We start from the raw sequence: 24,012 nt of genomic DNA, 5'->3' as shown, positions 1-24,012 counted from the left end.
ATTTTGGCTGGGAGGAAGACAAGGAGAAGAAGACAGGAGAGGATATACAGGGTGAGGATCACATTGTTTGAACAGAGGAGGAGACTTATGAGAGGTACAGACTTCAAGTAATACTTGATTTAATTGCTGAGTTACAAGATCAGATGCATACCCCAATACTCAGAAGCAACACAATCTCACCACATCTGCAGGTATTGTGCTGCCTACACCTCTTAGCTTCTGGCCTTTACCATGGGGTCATAGCGGTGGTGGCGGGAAGTCACAAAGTGCCTTTTCTAAGTTCTTTCGCATGTTTCTGGACATTTTATTGAGCAAGATTAACCAATATATATCATTCCCTAATACCCCCCAATTATTGCAACAAACCAAATTGCTGTTCTACAGGAAAGTACAGTTCCCCAATGTCATTGGCTGTGTTGATGACACACATGTCGCCAAATGTCCCCCTCATCAATTGAAACATATACAGGAAAAGCTTACACTCACTCAGTATGCGGGAAGTGTGTGGTGCCTCATGTATCAAAACAGACATTTTGGCCAGATTCCCAGGAAGCAGCCACAACTCATTCATGTTCCGCCATGGTGGAATACAAAACCGACTGTCACCGGGTGTATTTAATGATGCTTTCCTACTAGGTATGTGAGGAAATATGCTTGTTTTGTAATCACGTCTTCATGTTGTGCATTCATTTATTTTTCATAGAGTATTGGTATATTGCCCTTTGTTTATTTCCACTGTCTTTTTTGCTGCTGCAGAGAATTCTAAGTGGAATGTATATAGTTGAATTGATTTGATGAGAGGCAATTGGCTGAGAATTGCTTCTCAGGATGTGTCTGGAGTTTCCTATGGATGAATAAATATAATGTATGGACTTCCATTGCCTTCTTGGATTATTTGGGATTCAGAACTTCACATTGGCGACGAAAGGCTCTTCAACGCATGTGTTCCAGAGGAAACTTCAATACTTATGCTTGTTGTTGTGAGTACTTTGAACTATATCTCACCAACGTCACTGAACTTTCATCCAGTAACTAAGTGTATCTGGAATCTGTAATACGTTGTATTTATACTAAGATTATCATCACATGCGCTATTTCTCGAGACACTGAACTGGAGCACTTTGCATTTCTTCTGCGTGGTTCCAGTCGTCTGCATCGGTGCTCGTATCAACTTAGTGCCAGCCGTATCATCGGAGACGTGCTACGTGTGCATGGCTGTCTCGACATGCTTATTGTTCTTGCTGTCTTTTTCTAACTATAATAGTGTGGCTAAATCTTAACTTCTGTGGAATTCCTTAGACTTTGTGTGAGGAGTTGTTCTTTCTTGTCAGCTGCTTGTCAATCCGGCTGTAGTTACAAGGAAGCTACTCGGAAGTAGAAGTAGGAGGACAGAAATAGAAGAGTGGCCTTGTTTCTGGACAGCAGAGGTTGAAGGAGGACTACTTAGCTGAAACAATCTTTGGATTGTTTATTGACTGAAATGTGTTATAGTTTTCAATTATTTTCTTGAGTGGGATTTATTTCCCATTTACTTAAAGCTTATTTCTTTGCAGGGGATTCTGATACAATTTTGTGTATTGCTGAGTTTTGTTTTTTTAAGTACACTTTTTACAGGAATATTTATATTATTTCTTAATTTCTCCTTGGGAATTATTTTACCGTGATCAAAATGCAACACATTTCACCTCCTCTTTTCTTTCTCTACTCTCCTGGTGATTCTCCCTTATTGCTGTCTAAATGGAAAAAGGTTTTTATCAGTTATCTCAAAGTCGGTGGACCAAATTTATCTGCTGAAAGGAAAACGTCTATGTTGGTGCATTGTTTGGGGGCAGAAGAAGGCCACAAGGTGCATGAGAATTTACCTGAACTTGTTGTGGAAGGGGATGGTGATGGTTTGAGTGAATATGGGATAGCACTTACAAAATTGGATATGCATTATTTGTACATGGTTTCAATAATATTACAAAGATTTTATTTTTGGCAAAATAAAACAGAATGACAGAGAAGACTTCATTACAGCTCTCAGAAAACTTGCAGCTCTATGTAATTTCGGGGGAAACACAGAGGAGAGAATTTGTGATCAATTCATGTTGGAGTGTAAGAGTGATAAGTCAGAGAGGAATTGTGAGGCAAAAGTGATCATGATCTTACTGAAGTGGTCACCATAGCTAAACAGGTTTAGCACTCAATGGAATGCACACAAGAACTTTAAAACTCCAAAAATTAAGGAAAAAATTAAGCCAATAATGAAGTGTACATGCTGTTATAGCTTCCAAAGGAAAACGAAATAATGTTCCTAAGCAGAAAGGGTGCTGTTACAGGTGCGGCAATCCTAATTACATTCGTAATCGTGTGGTTTGCCAGCTGTGTGGGAAAAGGGGCCATTTTGCCAAGTGTTGCAAGTCCCCTAATACTAACAAAGAGAAAGTGAATGTGGTGGGAGAATTGGAACAGGATCTTGTCTTTCAGATTTCTGATGCCAATACCAATGGATTACTGAAGACTGAGTGCTCACATCCTTCTGATGTGGTTATGGTGAATGGGTTAAGTGTAGTCATGATGATGGATTGGGCCAGACTGTCCTTGATATCAGATATTGACTTTCAGCTAGATTCATCATTATCCTGTTTTGCGAGTCCTTAATAGCGATTCATAAGGAATCGCTATTAAGGACTTGCAAAACGGGATTCATGTAGGAATTGCAAAAAATATTGCGATTCCTACATCTTCCTTATTTCCTAAAGGCCCATAGGAATGAATGGGGAGTTATTCCTTATTTGCGATTAGCAATTTGCTAATCGCAAATAAGGATGCGATTTCAAGGGTGCCAGGGGTGTCCAAAGGACACCCTGTAGCACCCCTGAAAAGAAAATGTAGCCAGATGTTGCGCACACACATGTCCAAAGGACATGTTTGTGTGTGTAACATACCACTCAGAAAAATGCACTAAAGTGCATTTTTCTGAGTTTTCGCTATTTACCAAGAAGTCTGACTTCGTGGTAAATAGCGGCCAGAAATAGCGAATTCGCAAATAGAAAATGGTTGATGAATTGCATTTAAGGAATCTCAAATAGAGATTCCTTAAATGCAATTCCTCGCAAATATGCGATTTCGCAATTAGCGATTTTTGCATTTGGGATGATGAATCCCAAATGCAAAAATTGCACTCGCAAAGGGCCAGATTCTCAGAATCTGGCCCTTTGCGAGCCGTTTTCGGCTTGATGAATCTAGATGTTTGATAAGAGTTTTAAGCGGGAAAGTATCTCTTGTAGCACCTGATGTTACACCGTACAGCTATAGAGGGTAGCCCATTGAATTGATTGGGTATTTTGAGGCTGACTTTGAATTTCAAGGTAACAGGGCAACTGGGAAATTGTATGTGCCAGGTAAAGGATACTCTATCTTGAGTTGGCCACACCAGAAGCTGTTGGGGATCTTTATGGACCCTAATCTTAGTCCTTCTGTTCAGGTCAGAAAGACGGATACCATGGCAAAGTAGGTACAACGTGAGTTCCCTCTAGTGTTTTCAGGTAAAGTGGGATGTGTGAGGGGTTATGTCCATCATATTAGAAATAAGAAAGGAGCTACACCTATTGTGTGCAAGGCTCTGTATGTACCCCTGAGTCTTCATGATGCAGTGGAGTTGGAGTTAGAGAGGCTCAAGGATGAGGGAAGCAGTGTAGGAATGGTTGGCTCCAGTGGTCATGGCTCTGGGGAAATACAACTTTGTGTGGATCTTCGCCATCTCAATAAAGTGGTTACTGAAGATAAATTTCCCTTACCTAACATTCAGGAGATGGTCACATTGATGGGTAATGCTAAGTATTTTACCACACTCAACATGACATCGGCCTACCACCAGGTCAGAATGAGTGATGATTCAAAGGACCTCGCATCTTTCGTCACGCCTTTTGGGGTGTTTTGTTTCAACCGTATGCTCATTGGACTTTTTTCAGCGACATTGGTTTCCAGAGACCTATGTCCGGTTTATTATGGTTGTTCCAAGATGACTTGTTGATATTCAGGGAAAATTTGCATGATCATGCCAACAAGATTAAGGAGATTCTGCAAGTGTTTATGCAAAGGGTAATCACTCTCAACATTGCCAAATGTAAGTTAAGTCTGTCGCAGATTAAGTATTTGGGTTGTCTCTTGTTGGGTGAGGGTGTTAAACCCAAACCTGAACTTGTTAGTGCTATTTCAGGGATGCCCCAACCGTCCAAGAAACAAGATGTTAAAGCATTTCTGGGCATTGTGTTGTTTTATGCCTATTTTTTTCCCAATCTAGCGAGCCACGCAGTTGCTATAAGATCTTCTCAGGAAAGGTGTACAATTTGATTGGTCTGAGGAGTGTACTAGGGTGTTTACAGATCTAAAAGATGCCCTAGCATCTGCTCACTTTTGAAAAAGCTTTGTTCCAGAAAAATCACAAAAGGAGTGTGAACCCAAATAAACCCTTGGAGGCGTGGGCGATAAAGTATTCGAAAGAGAAAGTGTGCCTACAAGGGATTTTGTTTGTAAAATAATTCTTGGAGATATTGTCTCAATGTACTCAGTTACACCCTGATCAGTGGTGAACAACAGATTCAATCAAAATAATCAATACAGTTAATTATAAGAGAATTAAACAAATAGTAAATAATAATTGCAAAAGTGATACACGGGGCGAGAATATACTTAAAAAAAGTCATATATTTAATATATGTTCGAACCTTTTAGTCAGGGAAAAGAATATACATAAAAGCAACCAAACATAGCTAGAAAGGTGACGTTAGTTAGCCTATACAACAACTATGTTGACATCTTCCCAGAAATTCTGTATAATCAATGTTTTAGGGGAAAGGATGCCACCGTTTCGGTCTGTGGTGGTGATGAGACCGTCAGACCATCTTCAGGACGGAGAGTTGACACAAAATATACCCTGTATAATACAATGTAAATAATCATATTTTAACATTGTAGGTTGGAACTGAATTATAGTAATTAAAGATAGACGCACCCGTGTATAGCAAAGAGCAATAGGTGAAAGTTTGCTTGATAGAACCGGCACCATAGAGGATAAAATATGAAGTTATTTATTTGTTCCAGGAAAGGCATACATACTTCACACAGATGCCAGTGAGAGAGGACTTGGAGGTGTCTTGAAACAAAAACAGGGAGAAAATTAGGTCACCATAGCCTTTGCTTCTAGGTCATTGAGTAGTGCGGAAGGGCGCTACTCTACCATTGAGAGAGAGGCACTTGCAGTATATTGGGCGATTCAAAAGTTCAGACAGTTTTTGTGGGATGTTAAGTTTCTGGTGTGTACTGATCATAAACCATTACAAGAGGTCTTTGGAAAAAGGGTCTAGATTGTATTTCGACGAGAGTCTGCAAGTGGCTTGTTGTATTGCAGGACTTTGAGTTTGTAGTCCATACTTGCCTGGTGTGGAAAAAAAGTTGCTGACTGTCTGTCAAGATTAGTGTCTAATTCCTGTGGTATCGATGATGTGGATCATTGGTGGAAGGATGATGATATCAAGGTGTGCAATGTGACAAGGGGTTGTGTCACCGAGATTGAATGGGGACAGAAAGTGGAAAAGGATGAAGTGGTGAAGGGCATGGCTAATTTTGTTTTGTCTGGAGAAGATGGTTGGTAAAAACTTTTCATGGTTTTTTGAGAAACTGTCGGAAATTAATGGCATTCTCCTGAGAGCCGGTAGATTAGTTCCCCGCCGGGTATCAGATAACACTTGATTCAATTAGCTCATGAAGGCAATCAGGGCATCAGAAAGACCAAAGAACTTCTTAGATTCATGTATTGGTAGTCTGATATGGATCTAACTGTTGAGAGTTGTGCGGGGCTGTTCTGAATGCAGGTTGAGTGATAAAAGTTTGAAATTAAGAACTTCTCCGATGATTTGCAGTTAAATTCTCACTGAAGTCTGGGAGGAAATAGGACTTGATATAGTTGAGCCCATAAACCTGGACAGCACTTCCAAGTATGTTTTGGTGTCCATGGATATGCTATCACATTGGCCAGAGGTGGGACTTACTTATGTGATTAATACTGCTGCTGTCATCAAGTTTCTATCTGCAGTGTTTGCCAGAGAATCTTAATCATAGATCTTAATGGATAACAGATGCAATTTACCTCAAGGGAAATGGAGACGTTTCTGGATGAGAGGGGGATTTCTCACAAAAAGTGTGCTCTCTATCACCCAGAAACAAATGGTATCATTGAGAGGTTAAATATGACTTTGAAGGAAGCAATCCAAATTGCGAGCTTCAATGGTGTGTATTGGGTCCAAGCCATCAAGAGACGGGTGGAGGAATACAGATTCACTCCATATTCTACCATGGGTGCTAGACCATCTGTGTTGCTCAATAAACACAGACCTTACACTGTGGTGGATCATCCCTAGGTGAGGAGTTATTGTAAGAGTGAAATCAGTGCAGATGAAGTGATGAGAAAAACACAAGAGAAAAAATGTAGTCTGTAGGAAGAGAGGAGAAGAATATATGATCTCCGTAAAGCAGTCAAGCCTTTGCTGATAAAGGTCGGTGATGTTGTCAAGGTAAAGCTGCCGGAGCGAGTTTGAGGAATTTCCCAGTTCAGTAGAACATATTGGTGACAGAAGTATTCTGTGGTGCAGCCAAGTTGGATGATGGTCGCATCTGGAATAACAACCGTCTGGTGGTAGTGAAAAATACATAATTTTATTTTGGGTGCTTTAATAAATGGGGAGATGTGTGGTAATGTGCATTTTTTGTAATCACATGTCTTTCTGTGGTGCACTCATTCATTTTTCATAGCGTATTGTATAGTGCCATTTGTTTATTTCAACAGTATTTTCTTCTGCTGCAGAGAAATCTAATTGGAATGTATATACTTGAATTGATGTGGTGAGAAACAGTTGGCTGAGAATTGCTTCTTAGGATGTGGCTGGAATACCCTATGGATGAATAAACCTTATTTATTGCATTCCATTGCCTCCTTGGATTTTTTGGGAATCAGGACTTCACGGTATGAGAATCACAGACTCAATCAATCAAATCATTTGTAAAGCGCACTACTCACCCGTGAGGGTCTCAAGGCGCTCGATGGGGGATGCTGCTGCTGCTCAAAAATCCAGGTCTTGGGGAGTTTTCTGAAGGTCAGCAAGTCTTAGGTCTGCCGTAGGTGGATGGGGAGGGTGTTCCAGGCCGTGGCGGAGAGGTGGGAGAACGAGCAGCCACCGGAAGTCGCTCTTCTGAAGCGGGGGACTGTGGCAAATGCGAGGTCGGCGGAGCAGAGCTGGCGGGTGGGGGTGTAGAAGCTGAGTCGTCTGTTGAGGTACGTTGGTCCGGTGTAGTGGAGTGCCTTGTGTGCATGGGTGAGGAGCCTGAAGGTTATCCTCTTGTTGACTGGGAGCCAGGGCAGGTCTCTCAGGTGGGGTGTGATGTGACTGCGGCGAGGAATGTCGAGGATCAGGCGTGCAGAGGTGTTCTGGATGCGTTGGAGCCATCTCAGGAGTTTGGTCTAGGCTCCTGCGTAGAGGGTGTTTCCGTAGTGCAACCTGCTGCTGACGAGGGCCTGGGTGACCGTTCTTCTCACTTCAGTGGGGATCCACTTGTAGATCCTGCGGAGCATGCAGAGGGTGTTGAAGCAGGAGGAGGATACGGCGTTGACCTGTTTAGTCATGGAGAGGGTGAAGTCGAGGATGACCCCTAGGTTGTGTGCCTGGTCGGTGGGTGTTGGGACGGTTCCCAGTCTGGTCGGCCACAAGGAGTCAGGCCAAAGGGGTGGTTCCGAGAATGAGGAACTCCATCTTGTCCGAGTTCAGCTTCAGTCGGCTGTTCCTCATCCATTCAGCGAAGGCTTTCATTCCTTCGTGAAGGTTGGTTTTGGCGGTGTGGGGGTCCTTGGTGAGGGAGAGGATCAGCTGGGTGTCATCGACATAGGAGATGATGTTGAGGTCGTGCCGACGGGCGACCGGTGCCATGTAGACGTTAAACAGAGTTGGACTGAGGGATGAGCCCTGGGGTACGCTGCAGATGATCTCGGTGGCTTTGGAGCAGAAGGGGGGAAGGCGGACGCTCTGTGTTCTGCCGGAGTGGAAGTAGGTGGTCCAGTCCAGGGCCTTCTCTTGGATCCCAGCGTTGTGGTCGCGTGTTCGTAGTGTGTGGTGGCAGACCGTGTCGAAGGCGGCTGACAGGTCCAGGAGGATGAGGGCCGCCGTTTCTCCAGCAGGGACTTGATGTCATTGTTGGCGGCGATGAGGGCAGTCTCAGTGCTGTGGTTGCTGTAGAACCCGGACTGGGAAGGGTCCAGGATGATGTTCTCCTCGAGGTAGCGGGTCACTTGTTCGTTGACGGTCTTCTCGATGACCTTTGCCGGGAACGGGAACGGGAGCAGGAAGATGGGCCGGAAGTTCTTGAGGTCCTTGGGGTCCGCCTTGGGTTTTTTGAGTAAGGCGTTGATCTCGGCGTGCTTCCAGCTCAATGAATGAATACATTGGCCAGGGCAGTGTGTGTAATGTGACCTAATGGTGTTCCTTTTAATGCATGTAAGGTGACAGTGCCTATGCCTTGCTTCTCTGGATACTCACATAGTACCTGACTCTAAGGACAAGATTTGAAATGCAGTATAAAAGGGCACACAGGACAACGAGTTCTACCATAGAGAGGACCTTTGGTATCCAGTTTCGCAGCCTCCACAAGACCGGCGGGACACTACTATACAGATTAGGTACATGCGGCAAGATTATTGCCACATGTGCCATACTGCACAACACTGCAATAAAGAAGGGTCTGCACAAAATCCCCATGGAGCCTAATTCTGACTCTGCTGATGAACTTCCACCACTGCAGGTGCAACAGGAGAGTATACTTGCAGCAGAGTGACGTGCATGATGCACAGAGATCACCAACAACTATTTCTGAGGTAAGAGTAATTAAACATTGAATAATGAGACCTTGCATATGATGGTGGATAACTAGGAACCCACCTTTTAATCAGCTAGTGACAACATTGTTTCACTCATGGATCAACTGTATCCTTGTGGATGTAATATTGATTATAAGAAACAACAAAGTGAGTAATGGCTAAGAAAATAAAGGTGACTAATTTCTCTGAGTGTACAGTGGTTCACTGGTTTCGGCCTCTGGGTTTGGGTGCCTTGTCAGCAACAGCAGACTGTGGGACAGTTGACATGTCAGTCCCAGAAGTATGTTGGTATGAACGTCTGGAAATGCACGCCTCCTGAATGGACATGCCACTGAGGCTAGAGCCCGCTTCGCTCTCAGGAAGGGGCAGGATGTTGGGGACTGCAGTGCCCCATGTCAGTTTGAATGTTCACAGTTCGCCTTGCTAGTGTTTTTGTGGCTACTGCCAAGCGGTTGAAGGACTGGTTGAATGAATCAAACCTTCCCAGGTACTGCCTTTGCCTTTGTCTCTGCACACTGTGCTCCTTCCCCACTGCTGCTAGCCACTGGTTCTGCCCTTTCTCCAATTTCTGTATTGAAGTAGATATTCATAGTAGATGCCTACTGACAGTACGTATTTGTTTTGTCTGCGGGAGTTGGACGGAAATGATGGACCTCTCCAAGCCATCATACACAGGAGAACTCTCTGACATGTCATCTGTCACGTTGTCTGTATGGGCTGCTGATGTTTGGCCTCTGATCTGTCTGTGTGTCCTGCCCTCCGATATTGTGGGGTCCCTGCACTGCGATTGTCCATCATCTATGTCCACAAACTCTGGCAGTCATTAGATGGTTGCTCTCTTAGCAGTTGGAGTTGCGGTGATGGGCTGAGGGGGTGGTGGCATTGTGTCCTCAATGACCACATCAGTATCAGTAGCCCCTTCAGATGCAATGCATCCTGACATGTTTGGGCTATGATCTGTGGAAATACATTTAAATAGTTAGTGTAAATAAATGGTTAATGTTTGCCCACAATATTGTTGTGATTCTTCTTTATGTGTTTGTGACATGTTATGTTGTACATATATGTTTGGTGTACTCATCAACACAAAGAACAGCAAGCAACTGCGTATTGCAACTCCCACGGTGTATTGCCAAGGTGGGGTAATCATCTCAATGGAGTTATTGGTGCTGTGAGGTATGATGTATGGAACACCGTCTGGTGCCTGCTGTATTGGAGCTGTCAGTCAGCTGGTTCCAGGGTCCTCTCTCTCCACGGGAGTCAAAGGGAGGTGTTTTGAGGGTCCTACACCTGTTCCATGTGCCTCAGCCATCATGCACCCACCTTCTCCTTCAAACGAGACCTCCAGATCTAGGATAATTCCAGAGATCATTTTGTGGATCTCTGAAATGATCCTCTAGGTGACTGTTAGGGAGTAAACCTTCTTCAGGATGATGGTCCAGATCCTTGTTTTTTGGTGTCTCTCTGGGACTGTGAAGGAGGCCTTCCCAAACAGGTGGTCCATATGGGAGACACATTCTTCTGTCAGGAGCTCCAGCTTCTTCTGAGAGACGTTTGCCTTCCTCTTCCTACTCCCAGAGTCCTTGTTCCCAACTTCAGTAGCCATGGTCTCCTCTAGGAATGGTATGATACACTGGCAGTGGTGATGCAAGAGCACTCCTTACTTCCAGCACCTTCCTAGGCCTCTGGGTTGTGACCAAACCCTATGTTTGTAAACATCCAGGTCTGACATTATCATTCTGCATCCAGAAAGCTCTGTTTCCTAATTTACGATTTACGATTAGGATATCTCGATTTTGCGATTTCTTATTTTGTGATTTTCTATTTGCAAATAGATAGGAATCACTATTTATGGACTCAGTGGTTACATACATACCGTTTTGCGATTCCTAAATAGCGATTGCTGTGGATTCGGAAATTGCAAATCCGAAATTTCATACATATGGCCCTTGATTCCCCATGACTCTGCCTTGTATCAGTCTCTAAGTTTATCTCCGTCCTCATCCAAGATCAGTGTCTCTGTTTCAACTTTTGGCAACCCAGTGCCACTGCATCGCTAAGTCTATGAATGTTGTTGTGCATGCCACTGTCCTCAGTTAACCTGAGTACTAGGAGCGGCCCTGTGCAAGTAAAAGCGATGGGAGGGTGGGACTCAACAGACAATAACGAGGGGAAATTGATCATTTATTTAATTTTCCCTCGTTGTCATCTGTCAAGTCCCCACCCCGCCCCACCACTCTTACCTCCATGGGCCGCTCCTGATGAGTACATCTGTGCCTTTGCTGAGCCTCTGCTGTCACAGTATTCATTTGACACACCCTCTTGATTGTTTTTCCCTCACCCAAATTAACCCAAAGATACCCATGCCCTTCCCAGTGCTACAGGGTACCGGAACCACTCAATAAGAGCCTGTTTATGGAATTGCGACTTTATCGCCACAATAAGATGAAAAATCTTGCAAAAGCCAACTCCCAATTTAGTGCAGACACAGCAGAATGCTTTGATCAGATATCAACATTAGAGAACCGATGTAAGTGCCCTTTCATCATATAAAAGCTCACAAAAGGTGCCATCACTAACTTAGCAAAAATATTACCCTCTTGAAGTACCAGCAATGTACCTCCACGCACCAACCCAACAGCCAGACAGATGTCAATCTGTTGCTTTAAAATAGCACTAGTGGGTAGATGTATCAAGCATTTTTCTGGTTGCCAACAACCTGATTCACAGTATAGGGTCATTTGCGACCGGACATATGCATATTGGTATGTATCTATCCCAAAATGCAATTTGGTAAAATGTTACTGAATCGCAGTTTGGAATTGCGAATACATACTGATTCAGTTTTAAGAAGGTGAGATTTTTGGGTGACCCTTCCTAATACCGGTATGGTATGTATTACTGTTTTGCAACTGAATTCCAGTCACAAAACAGTAATACTTTACCACCAGTTTAAAAGTGGGGGTAACCCATTCGCAATGGGAAAGAAGTCCCCTAGGAACCACTTTTCCTTTGAGAATGTAAATAAAAATATTTTTGCCTACTTCAAAAAATGGAACTGCAAAGTTAAATTTTTTCTTTTTAAACGCATCGCGTTTTCCTTTACAGAAAATGGACTACATTCTAAAAAAGATTACTTCATTATAAAGCATTCAAAGACATGGTGGACTGCTGTGCGGACCTTAGCACCACTCCTGTGATGGCAGCGATTCCTAATGGGTTGCAAATTGCATTAATGTCATGAGGTAGGTCTACAATTGGGAAAAATTCCTAATGTTAGTACATCTAGCCATAAATAAGAAAAGGTTGCAAATGAGATCTTACAGGTTTTGTCTCTCTGTGCCACTGTCACAGAAGAAAACTCTCATAGAACCAGTACCACTAGTCAGTGCCAACATCTAGTCGCATTTCTTCCCAGCTTTAGTTTTTGTTTGTTCTGAAACCCGGATGTTTTCAGGCAATGTGAATTTGGGAAGGGGAAGACTGGGCATATTACTAAAATTGCAGTTGGGCAACATATTCTATTTCAAGATAAATACTTGAAAGAGGACTGGTTAACACAAAAGTGGAGAAAAGCTGAATAAGTCCCATGTCCTGACTTTATTTTGGAATACACTGAGACTAGAGAGAGAGGCAGGAGAGAAACAAATATAACAGAAACAGAGGCCCACATGCATCATTGTTACATTTTGCACTTCCTAATTTGCGAAAAATAAGGAATCGCAAATTAAGAAGTGCAAAATGCTATGCATCATTATTTTCGGTATTCATTTGGATTCGGTAAAAATCGCAATTTTTACCGAATCCCAAATGAATACCGAATTCTTAAGTAAATTTTCGCAATTCCCATTGATTCCTATGGGCCAAAAGGCCCATAGGAGTCAATGGGAAGGCATCACCAAATTGCGAGTGGCACTTTGAAAATTTCATGGGTGCAGGGGGGGGTCCAAAGGACCCCCCATGCACCCCTGAAATGTATTTTTTGCATCATGTTTCACACACACATGTCCTAAGGACATGTGTGTGTGAAACATGAATGTTGAAAAAAAAAATTTTCACCATTTTAAACACTTTTTCCAAATTTACCGAGTGGTTCAACCACTCGGTAAATTTGGCACCCTAATTGCGAATTTCCACTTCTAAAAGTAATGATGCATTGCTTTTAAGAAATCGCACATATGCGACTTCTTAAAAGCACCCGCAATTTTAGAACTCGCAAAAATGTTACGAATTCTAAAATTGCTTCATGCATCCCAAAAAGCACTTTTGCATTCGCAAACGGCCGATTTTAAGGAATCGCACCGTTTGCGACTACAAAAATGCTTGATGCATGTGGGCCAGAGACATTTAAGCTAATGACCTAAAAAGGCAAAAGTCGCTAAAGAAATGGAAATAAGGTTTAGGGAGAGGAGTTGGCCTAACGGCTAGGGCGGTCGACCTCGAATCTGGGGAACTGAGTTTGAGTCTCGCAGAACATCCTGCGATTCTGGGCAAATCACTTATTCTTCGCATGCCTTCTCCGCATGCCTAACAAAAATGAATGGGGCAGATTTATGTTAACTGGCGCATCCCCAGGGATGCGCCAGTTAATGTGCGCCACAGTGCGCCACAGCTCCGCCACCCATGGTGCGCGCATTTACAATGCGGCGCACCATGGGGCAAAAACGGCACAGATGCGTGACGCATCTGTGCCGTAAAGGCGGCGCATTGCTGGAGTTGCGTCGCAAGCGCGACGCAGCTCCAGCAAGGCTCGGGGGATGCCCTATCTGACCAATGCTGCATCAAGACCTACGCCTGCTTCAAGCAGGCGCAGGCTTTTGACGCAGCATTGGCGTGAAAGTGACTGAGTGAAATCTTATAGATTTCACTCAGCCACTTTTGCGAGGCGCACCTGCCCCGGAACGCCCACCCTGCGCCGGAACGCCCACAAGCGGCGCAGGGCTTTACAACGTGACGCATCTGCCTAGATGCGTCACGTTGTAAATCGTTCGTAGGGATGCGCCACGTTTACGCCGCCTTGCGTGACGCAACAGCGGCGTAAACGTGGCGCAAGGCCATCATAAATCTTCCCCAATGTGTCCTCATGTAATGCAACTGGTGTTATGTAAAGTGCTCTGATACCTTCGGGTCAAGTTCGCTCTATAAAAAACTCTGTAAAAAAAAAGGTTCCAAAACTGAAATCTAGGCAACAATGGCTACTATTGGGGGACACAATTAGAAACGTTTTTGACGTCCCACAGTTCGTTTTCTTTTTTGTTTGGAAACCTACACGTGAGCTGGAAAAAGATTGGCGTAAATCACATTACATGCTAGGACAATAAGAAGGAAACTGCTTAGAATAAAAATAGACATTTTACAATTCTAGTGATCAAAAATCAAATGTACCCCAACAATATGTTTTAAAGTTTTACCTTTTCTGTTGGTAAGCTGGACTTTGGCTCCAACACTTAATAAATACTGCACACACGTCAAGCTACAACTTTCAATTGCTCTCATTAGTGGCGTTGATCCATTTAAGGCGGTGGCATCTATTTTTGCGCCTGAGTTCACTAGAAGCTCAGCTATGTCTACCTGGCCTGCATGGCAAGCATGGTGTAAAGGCGTCCACAGGAAATTGTCAGTTGCATTCACATTAGCACTGTTATAAGAAGAAAGTGAGAAATGGAAAGAGATGTGAGAAACATGTTCTAAAGCACATGGCCTTTTTCCTTCTTTAAATCTGAAACCATATATTAATGCACATATCCCAACTGCATTATTAACTATTTTTAGGTCTCTCTACCTATATGAAGCTTTGAAAATTTGTCAAGTAATGGGAACGGCCATGTACCCAGAATCTAGGACTGGAAACACTTAATTTCAACTTTGGTTTCTCTATATAAATATTAATTAATACATTTCAATGCAGTACAACAACCAGAAAGATCCAGAACACTCTCGGATTTAAACAGACACATATGGATTTCCAATTGTGTTGCTACAATGAAGAGACTACAAAGACCTTTGCACATCCATTGCTGAACTGGGAACCAACAATACATGGTCTGCCAAGGTACTTAGGAGCAATATTTCTCCATAGCAGCAGCTCACATATGTTAGTGTAGGAATTGGTAAAATAACAACAATACGATGGGTTTGGGGCCCTAGGGAGTTTTAAGACCAAGCTTTGACACGATCCCTCCTACAACTCATAAACACAAAAAGTATCAAAGGGTCTACAGCGAGTGCCTGGAGTGAAAGAACTACCTAATGTGAACACTGCGTCTATCCTAGTCTTCTAGAAGGGTAACCTTACCTCTAGAAAGAGAGGGACATGTCAAGAAGAAACCCATCAGTCACCATACGGATCCGCCCTTCATCATTTGGGATTCTTATTTTGACCCAAAGGTAGAACCTCTGTCCCTGCAGAATGAGGAAGAGATGGAAATAACCCTCATCTGCTTGGCAAGATGTTGACGGAGTCCTACCTATCTCAGTGTGAGGATGACTAAAGTGCTAGTGCAAATGAAACAAAAGTGAGGGGAAAAAAGTGTGTTTAAAATTGGGTGAGGGAGTCCTAAAGTAATTTTATTTTGGTGTGACTCACTCCACCAATGTTAAAAGATCTTAGGCAGTCTGTGGATATTGCTGCCCAGGTGTGAAAAGATATAAGGTCGACATGTTTCAGCAAATGATGGACTATTGTGTCCTTGCTTTCTTCAGGACCTAACCAGCTGTCGCTACTGCAAAAGTGAAAAAATAATAAACGAGTGATAATAGGATATTTAGATAAAGTACGAGATCACCTGATTCTCTAGGTGTCCTTGCTTTATCTTTTCTCATGGACTGTGTTTTTCACTGTGAACAAGAAGCAAGAAAAATGACGAAGTGTAAATTTAGGTGACGTTCCACATCATGGCAGTGTTGCAGATCAGGAAAATATCCCTATAGATGCTATATTCAGAAGATATATACGTAGACCCTCTATTAGGGCTTGTTGTTAACATCGTTATGGGTATACTTTTATAATCCAAACTACTAAGTTCCATCTTACCGGTCTCGTGAGAGATGGAGGCCTCACCCCTCCTGGCTGCGGCTCAGGGAAAGAGTAGAGCATGGCTCTAATGAAAGAAAAGGAAGAAATCTGTCAAGATGCTCCCTCTCTAGCAAAAGTGTAAAAAACTGGTGAACGCTATATCTTTGAAAAAATGAAATTCCCATTGCGATAGTTACATCGATCAATGGCGACGAAAGTTATATAGATGTTGTTTCTCAAGACACTCCTTGTTCACTGAACATATTGCTGCTCGGAACGAACAACAGCGTCGTTATATGAGAAACCCAAAGTATAAAAATACTTCGGTAATGCTCATGTATCAGAGAGCTCAAAGAATCTGAAGTTACTCACAGTCAAGGGTTTGACGAACACGCTCACCTGTCCGTCGGTACTCTATTGCCAGCGTCCAAGCCGACTGGGGAGGTACCGGGACAGGGAGTGCGTAGGTGTTAAAAGCCCGACGGCTATTAGATGCAGTTCGTCACGTGGGCCAATCAGGGCTGTATACAGCCCGGTGAACGTTGTTTTCAAGAAAACTGTCCTGTGATTCGTTAGCGGTAAAGGTCACTTGTGGTAGAGCTTGCCATGGTTAAAGCAAGAGATTAAATGCATCTGCATTAAAAAAATTATCGTTTTTGGTATGATAATGCCATCCCGTTCCTATTTTAATTTTTAACAATCTTGTTCTTGAAAGACGGCTAAAGGGTGAGAAAAGCAAAAGTGCCAGAAACTACCAAAACTACGGTGTCCGGATCTCTGGTATCTGTGGATATATATGAAAACAACAATGAACTTTATTGACAATGATGTTATGTCTGGTACTAGAGATAGTAAAGCAAGACACTGAGTGTGGCCCGGGAATGGCTATTTAGAGCCTTGATCTCTACTACTATTGTGTTTGCACAATCTATAAACTACTTAACAGAATTACCGGTCATCAATGTAGTTATAAAACCGATCTGTAAAAACAGATCATTAAAATGAAATGATGATAATGTCAAATATCGTGAACTATATTGCAACGAGCTTCCTGAGAGGAACGTAAGTAATGTATCCCATTAATAAAGTGATCGATCGTGATGTGAGCCAGTTAGGAAATGAGGTGGGTGGGGGGGGCGGCTTTGGTAGTGATAGCCTGGCATCTGGTATGTACCGCAATGGTGGTAATGCGGTTTTAGGTTAAGCAAATGGTGACCCTTCTATGAATATAATGATACCGTGGTGTTTTGTCAGAACATGGAAATTATCATAGGTGATCATCATAAAGTGGACCACAGGATTTCATCATTTAATCCTAATTGGTTAGTGCCCAGTTTGAAGACCCATTTTTGTTCCTTTTCCAAGAGGTATTTAGATACATCTGTGATGTGAGTTGGAATGTACGGCTGTTCTAGAACTGTCCATTGGAAAGCAGTTGGATGCTGTTTGGCCTCCAAGAAATGGTTGGTCAGTTTGGTTGCCTGTCTTTTACATCTCTTTGTACTGGGCACTTTGTTGCCATACTAGACCTCGCAACAAAGTGCCCAGGGCAGTAGGTACCATCTGGGACCTACCCCCAGTAACAGGTCATCATCCCTGTGGCTCTTGCCAAGCTTGCCCGCAGACTAAGAGATCAAATGAGATTGATATAGGAACCAGTAAACCATGGATTCAGACCAAATTTACCACCTGTGACAGCAAAAGAATAATCTATCTTATCACTTGCCCCTCCGGTCTCAGATATATCGGAATGACAACCCGTAAGATCAAGGTCAGAATATCTGAACACAAAAGTACAATCAGATGTAAAAGACAGGCAACCAAACTGACCAACCATTTCTTGGAGGCCAAACACCATTCAACTGCTTTCCAATGGACAGTTCTAGAACAGCCGTACATTCCAACTCACATCACAGATGTATCTAAATACCTCTTGGTAAAGGAACAAAAATGGGTCTTCAAACTGGGCACTAACCGACTAGGATTAAATGGTGAAATCCCGTGGTCCACTTTATCATGATCACCTATGATGATTTCCATGTTCTGACAAAACACCACGGTATCATTATATTCATCATAGAAGGGTCACCATTTGCTTAACCTAAAACTGCTTTACCACCATTGTGGTACATACCAGATGCCAGGCTATCACTACCAAAGCCGGCCCCCCCCACCCCATTTCCTAACTGGCTCACATCACGATCGATCAAGATATAAATGGGATACATTACTTACGTTCCTCTCAGGAAGCTAGTTGCAATATAGTACACAATATTTGACATTATCATCATTTCATTTTAATGATCTGTTTTTACAGATCGGTTTTATAACTACATTGATGACCTGTAATTCTGTTAAGTAGTTTATAGATTGTGCAAACACAATAGTAATAGAGATCAAGGCTCTAAATAGCCATTCCCGGGCCACACTTGGTGTCTTGCTTTACTATCTCTAGTACCAGACATAACATCATTGTCAATAAAGTTCATTGTTGTTTTCATATATATCCACAGATACCAGAGATCCGGACACCGTAGTTTTGGTAGTTTCAGGCACTTTTGCTTTTCTCACCCTTTAGCCGTCTTTCAAGAAAAAGATTGTTAAAAATTAAAATAGGAACGGGATGGCATTATCATACCAAAAACGATCATTTTTTTAATGCAGATGCATTAAATATCTTGCTTTAACCATGGCGAGCTCTACCACAAGTGACCTTTCTTGAAAACAATGTTCACCGGGCTGTATACAGCCCTGATTGGTCCACGTGACTAACTGCATCCAATAGCCGTCGGGCTTTTAACACCTACGCACTCCCTGTCGCGGTACCTCCCCAGTCGGCTTGGACGCTAGCAATAGAGTACCGACGGACAGGTGAGCGCGTTCGTCAAACCCTTGACTGTGAGTAACTTCAGATTCTTTGAGCTCTCTGATACATGAGCATTACCGAAGTATTTTTATACTTTGGGTTTCTCATATAACGACGCTGTTGTTCGTTCCGAGCAGCAATATGTTCGGTGAACAAGGAGTGTCTTGAGAAACAACATCTAGATAACTTTCGTCGCCATTGATCGATGTAACGATCACAATGGGAATTTCATTTTTTTCAACGATATAGCGTTCACCAGTTTTTTACACTTTTGCTAGAGAGGGAGCATCTTGACAGATTTCTTCCTTTTCTTTCATTAGAGCAGTGCTCTAATCTTTCCCTGAGCCGCAGCCAGGAGGGGTGAGGCCTCCATCTCTCTCGAGACCGGTAAGATGGAACTTGGTAGTTTGGATTGTAAAAGTATACCCATAACGATGTTAACAAAAAGCCCTAATAGAGGGTCTATGTATATATCTTCTGAATATAGCATCAATAGGGATATTTTCCTGATCTGCAATACTGCCATGATGTGGAACTTCACCTAAATTTACACTATGTCATTTTTCTTGCTTCTTGTTCACAGTGAAAAACACAGTCCATGAGAAAAGATGAAGCAAGGACACCTAGAGAATCAGGTGATCTTGTACTTTATCTAAATATCCTATTATCACTCGTTTATTATTTTTTCACTTTTGCAGTAGCGACAGCTGGTTAGGTCCTGAAGAAAGCAAGGACACAATAGTCCATCATTTGCTGAAACATGTCGACCTTATATTTTTTCACACCTGGGCAGCAATATCCATGGACTGCCTATGATCTTTTAACATTGGTGGAGTGAGTCACACCAAAATAAAATTACTTTCGGACTCCCTCCCCCAATTTTAAACACACTTTTTTCCCCTCACTTTTGTTTCATTTGCACTGCAACTTTAGTCATCCTCAGACTGAGATAGGTAGGACTCCATCAACATCTCACTAAGCAGATGAGGGTTATTTCCATCTCTTCCTCATTCTGCAGGGACAGAGGTTCTAACTTTGGGTCAAAATAAGAATCCCAAATGATGAAGGGCGGATCCGTGTGGTGACTGATGGGTTTCTTCTTGACCTGTCCCTCTCTTTCTAGAGGTAAGGTTACCCTTCTCGAAGACTAGGATAGACACAGTGTTCACATTAGGTAGTTCTTTCACTCCAGGCACTCGCTGTAGACCCTTTGATACTTTTTGTGTTTATTAGTGTAGGAATTGGCCCTTTCTAAAGTCCCCAAACATTTGGCTTTCCCCCTAGACCTTTTTCTTACTTGGTGTTGCCAACTTAGATGCTTTGCACACTTTGCCACTGCTAACCAGTGTCAAAGGTTAAGTGTTCCCTGTATAAAGTAATGGTAATTGGCTGTCCATGATTGGTATGTTTGCCTTACTAGAAAAAGTCCCTAGTAAGGTGCACTATGTGTGCCTGCATCACTATTTGTGCCACCCACACAAGTAGCCTTAAAAAGGGAATTCAGGCCAGCCATTGCAGGGCCTGCACGCAGTAAGTGAAACTGCCATGTTGTTCTGTCAAGTGCACACACATCCCTTTATGTGCACCTAAGACACCCCTGTGGTAGGTCTGGGGTCCCCCCGGACATGGTGTAGTGTATGTGAAAGGTAGGACATGTACTAAGGTGTGTGTCATGTCCTTACAGTGAAATAATCTCCATTTCGTTTTTCACTGTTGAAAGGCCATCTTGCCCATAGGACAGAATGGGAGGGCTGTGTAATAAGGTTTCCAGCCTGTCATCCCTAAGGCTTAAGATGGAAAGCTGAAGTGTAGTATGCCTAAACTCACCATGTAATAACACATCTTTTGATGTAGGTGTTTTATTGCATTGTGTGTTCAGAAGCCACACTTTTAAAAGTAGCTGCATTTTTCTGCTCTGACATTTCTGCGTGTCTCTGCTTGGCTATGGATTGAAGCGATAGGATCTGGGGAATGTCTTCACCCAGGGGAGGAGGTGAGACAGCCACAGGCTGACCAGCATCTGGAGTGTAGGGGGAGGAAAAGCCCCTAGAGGTGAAGAGGCCAGGGCTGCTGTTATAAAACAACCTGCTGATTGACTGAAAGTCCAGACCCCCACTAATCGAAGGAAGAAGGGGTCACTGGCAGGGAGGCACCCAGAACTGGTTTGAGCAGGAGTCAGTGCCCCCTAAAGCACAAAGACTTCAAAGCCATTGAGGGGTAAAACTATGAGAGCTGAAACCCCTGTACTCGGGAGAACGGCTTGATCAAGTGTGAACAAGACTGGAGCTACTTCGTGGTCAAGAGGACCTTTGCCATGGAAGAAACAATTGAAGAGACTGATGGATAGGACTGATTGTGCTGTGTGATCTGGGACTGGCCTGCAGTTTGCTGTTTCAACCAAGGAATGGCTAAAGGGACTTTGCTGTGTGCTGTGTACCCCTGCTTGAATAACTTTGCGGTGTGCTGTGTCCTGAAGTAACTGTCCCCAAGGGCCTGAGGTGAGCTGGCTTCCTGTTCGGAAACACAGGAATACAAACGTTTCCAAAGAAGACTCTTAGAGATCTTCGTAAGGCACGCCCTGTGATCGTGGCACCTGGAGTCCTAGTGTGTTTCAGAGACATTGTGTGTATGTGCTCTGTCTAGCCTGAGACCCTCGAAGGAGTCGCCTTGCGATAGTGTGCACCGGAATCCAAGTGAGTCTCAACGCCGTTGTGTGCGGGTGAGTTGTGCACAGTGAGACCTTCATGAGGATTTGCCTTGTCATCGTGTGCACCGGAAGCCAAGTGAGTCTCAACGCCATTGTGTGCGGGTGCATTGTGCACCATGAGACATTTGTGAGGATTTGCTGTGTTATTGTTTGCACCGAAATAAAGAGAGTCTCCGCGACGCTGTGCGGGTGATCTTCGTGCAGCCAAAGACTTGTTTGTGGAGTGCCCAGTGATCGTGCACCCGCAGTGAAGGACGATTCAGTGACGCTGTGTGCGTGTGCTTTCGTAAGTGAAGCGGCCCGACCGGCAGTCTAGGAGGATCTGAGTTGCTGGCCCATAGCTGCCATTGCCATTTCACAAAGCTGTATTGGAGGCCCAGCTGCTGACCGAGGAGAGGAGAGTGAGTTCGCGCCCCCAGGTAACATGTGTCGACTCCTGGGGTGGGGCGCAGGCTTGGAGGGAGACGCTCTCTGCCTCTCTCTCGTGTTGGCAGTGCAAGCCTCTGCTTCGGATTGTATTGTGGCCTGTATCACCAAAGGAGTGGTGGTACAGGGGCTGGAGTGCGAAGCTGCACTTTGGGATTACATCGTACTGTGTGAGGGGCAACTGTGAGAGTTGGAGAGACCGCCTAAGGCCCGGTGATCGGGCCTGAGTATATTACGCATTATTTCATTTCCGAAGAACGGAGTACCTAACTGTCGTATTACACATTGCATCATTTCTGGATACCGAAGTACCTGATCAGAGTATTACGCATTGCATTATTCCTGCATACTGAACTACCTGTTTAGTGTATGATGCATGGCATTGTTATCTGCATAACAAATGACCTAATTGTCATATGACACATTGCATTCTTTCTGAACAACGATCTACCTGATTAGAGTATTGCGCATGGTATTTCTCCTGCGTAACGAAATACCTTATTAGTGTATATGAATTGCCATGTTTTTGCAGAACGACATATGTGGTGGTGGTATCACACATTATATTATTTGATCTTGCAATGTGCCTGATTGTTACGTTATGCATGACAGTAATATTACATTGCACAATTATCTGATTCTAGCATTACGACTGTATGATATGATTTTAGGAGTACAGGAGAATGTTGAGAAGTGCTCATTGATATCGCCAGAACTTACAAGGGCTGACTGGCCTAACAACCATCCAGGAGAATTATTACACAACCTCTATGTTGGTTTTATATTGTGTGGTCTTATTGTATATCTTTTTACATAAAGTTTATACTCGTTTTTACAAAACTCGTGTGGAGTCTATTTGTGGTGTCATCATTGGATTATTGTGAGCGTGGGTGCAAATACTTTACACATTTGCCTTGAAGATAAGCCTGGCTGCTCGTGCCAAGCTACCGAGGGGGTGAGTGGGGCTATCTAAAAAGGTGACCTTCCTTTCCCTGACGTTGGAACGTGGGTCCCTACTTGGCCTAAGGTACCTACCTCAGCCAACCAGGGATACCGGGTCTAACAGTTTGTATAAGAAAATGTGTGCCCATTAGAAACCATGGGACGCTAAGCATGCAAATAAGTGTGGCAAATAAGTGTGGTACAATAGCCTATCTGAACAAACTTTCCATTGAAATGAAGTCTGTTGCATATACTATACCAGCAGTAATTATAATTTTTCAGTATTGTTCCACGACTTAAAGCTCAAAACTGGTCCTTTAGCACATAAAAGCTCATTAAAATGCTTGCCCCAACATAAAAGCATCACACTATCTGTTATCAAATTTCAAACATATTTAAGCATTGCATGCGTTGTCCATCGTGACGGCATGGAGCTGGCCAGATCTAAAAGTAGAGATACCTGTCTGCTTATAAATACTGACAAGATGGTAATGTCAAAATTGCAAAAACAAATTATTACAAACCAGCAAGCTAATGTTTACAGTGCCCCAGCATGTAAAGTACTATTGCCATTCAAATAATTCAGATTTCCCGATCATGTATATCATAACTGACATGCCAATATCCACACTGCTTCCAGAATGTAAAGCAGTACTGACATGCCAATAATCCACAATGCCTCCAGCATATACAATTCCATAGCCATGCCAACACTCTACACTGTCACCAGCATACACAAAGCTATTGTAAGGGCTAAAAACTGCTTTGCCCCAGCATATATATTACTGCTGCCATGCAGATAACCACACTGACGTCCGCACGTAGAGCCTCATAACCATTCATGTAAGTTTCCACCTCATGCCTCGGCATATTAGTACTATTACCATGGCAGAAATGCATATGCTTCCAGCACATTAAACAGGATGCCGTGCCAGTAATCCACCATTCCTCAGTATGTAAAGCACAACTAGCCCCACAGGCAGATCTGCACACATACAAAGAAAATATGACTAAAGAGGAGTTTTTGGTGCATGCGTAGTGGAAGTAGTAGAATAAATATTGTTTCGTTTTTACCTGGCTGTGGCATCCTGTGTGTCCAGAAGTAGTTTCTATTTGTCATCTGGAAGTATCTCCCGGTGTGCCGGTTT

General features: G+C 43.3%; 1 protein-coding gene across 1 annotated transcript in view; it reads right to left on the bottom strand.

Moving 5' to 3' along the window:
- Positions 1–24,012, bottom strand: part of ANKEF1 (ankyrin repeat and EF-hand domain containing 1) — a 301,953-nt gene that overhangs the window by 128,531 nt on the left and 149,410 nt on the right. The window contains exon 7 of the mRNA XM_078647084.1: positions 14,320–14,546. Within this exon, the coding sequence (XP_078503210.1) occupies positions 14,320–14,546 (227 nt within the window). The remainder of the gene's footprint in view (positions 1–14,319; positions 14,547–24,012) is intronic.

This window comes from Lissotriton helveticus, chromosome 6 (genome assembly GCF_964261635.1).
Source record: "Lissotriton helveticus chromosome 6, aLisHel1.1, whole genome shotgun sequence".
Classification (NCBI taxonomy): Eukaryota; Metazoa; Chordata; class Amphibia; order Caudata; family Salamandridae; genus Lissotriton; species Lissotriton helveticus.
The sequence above is the reverse complement of the archived record's forward strand: the minus strand, read 5'-3'. Positions and strand labels throughout refer to the sequence as shown.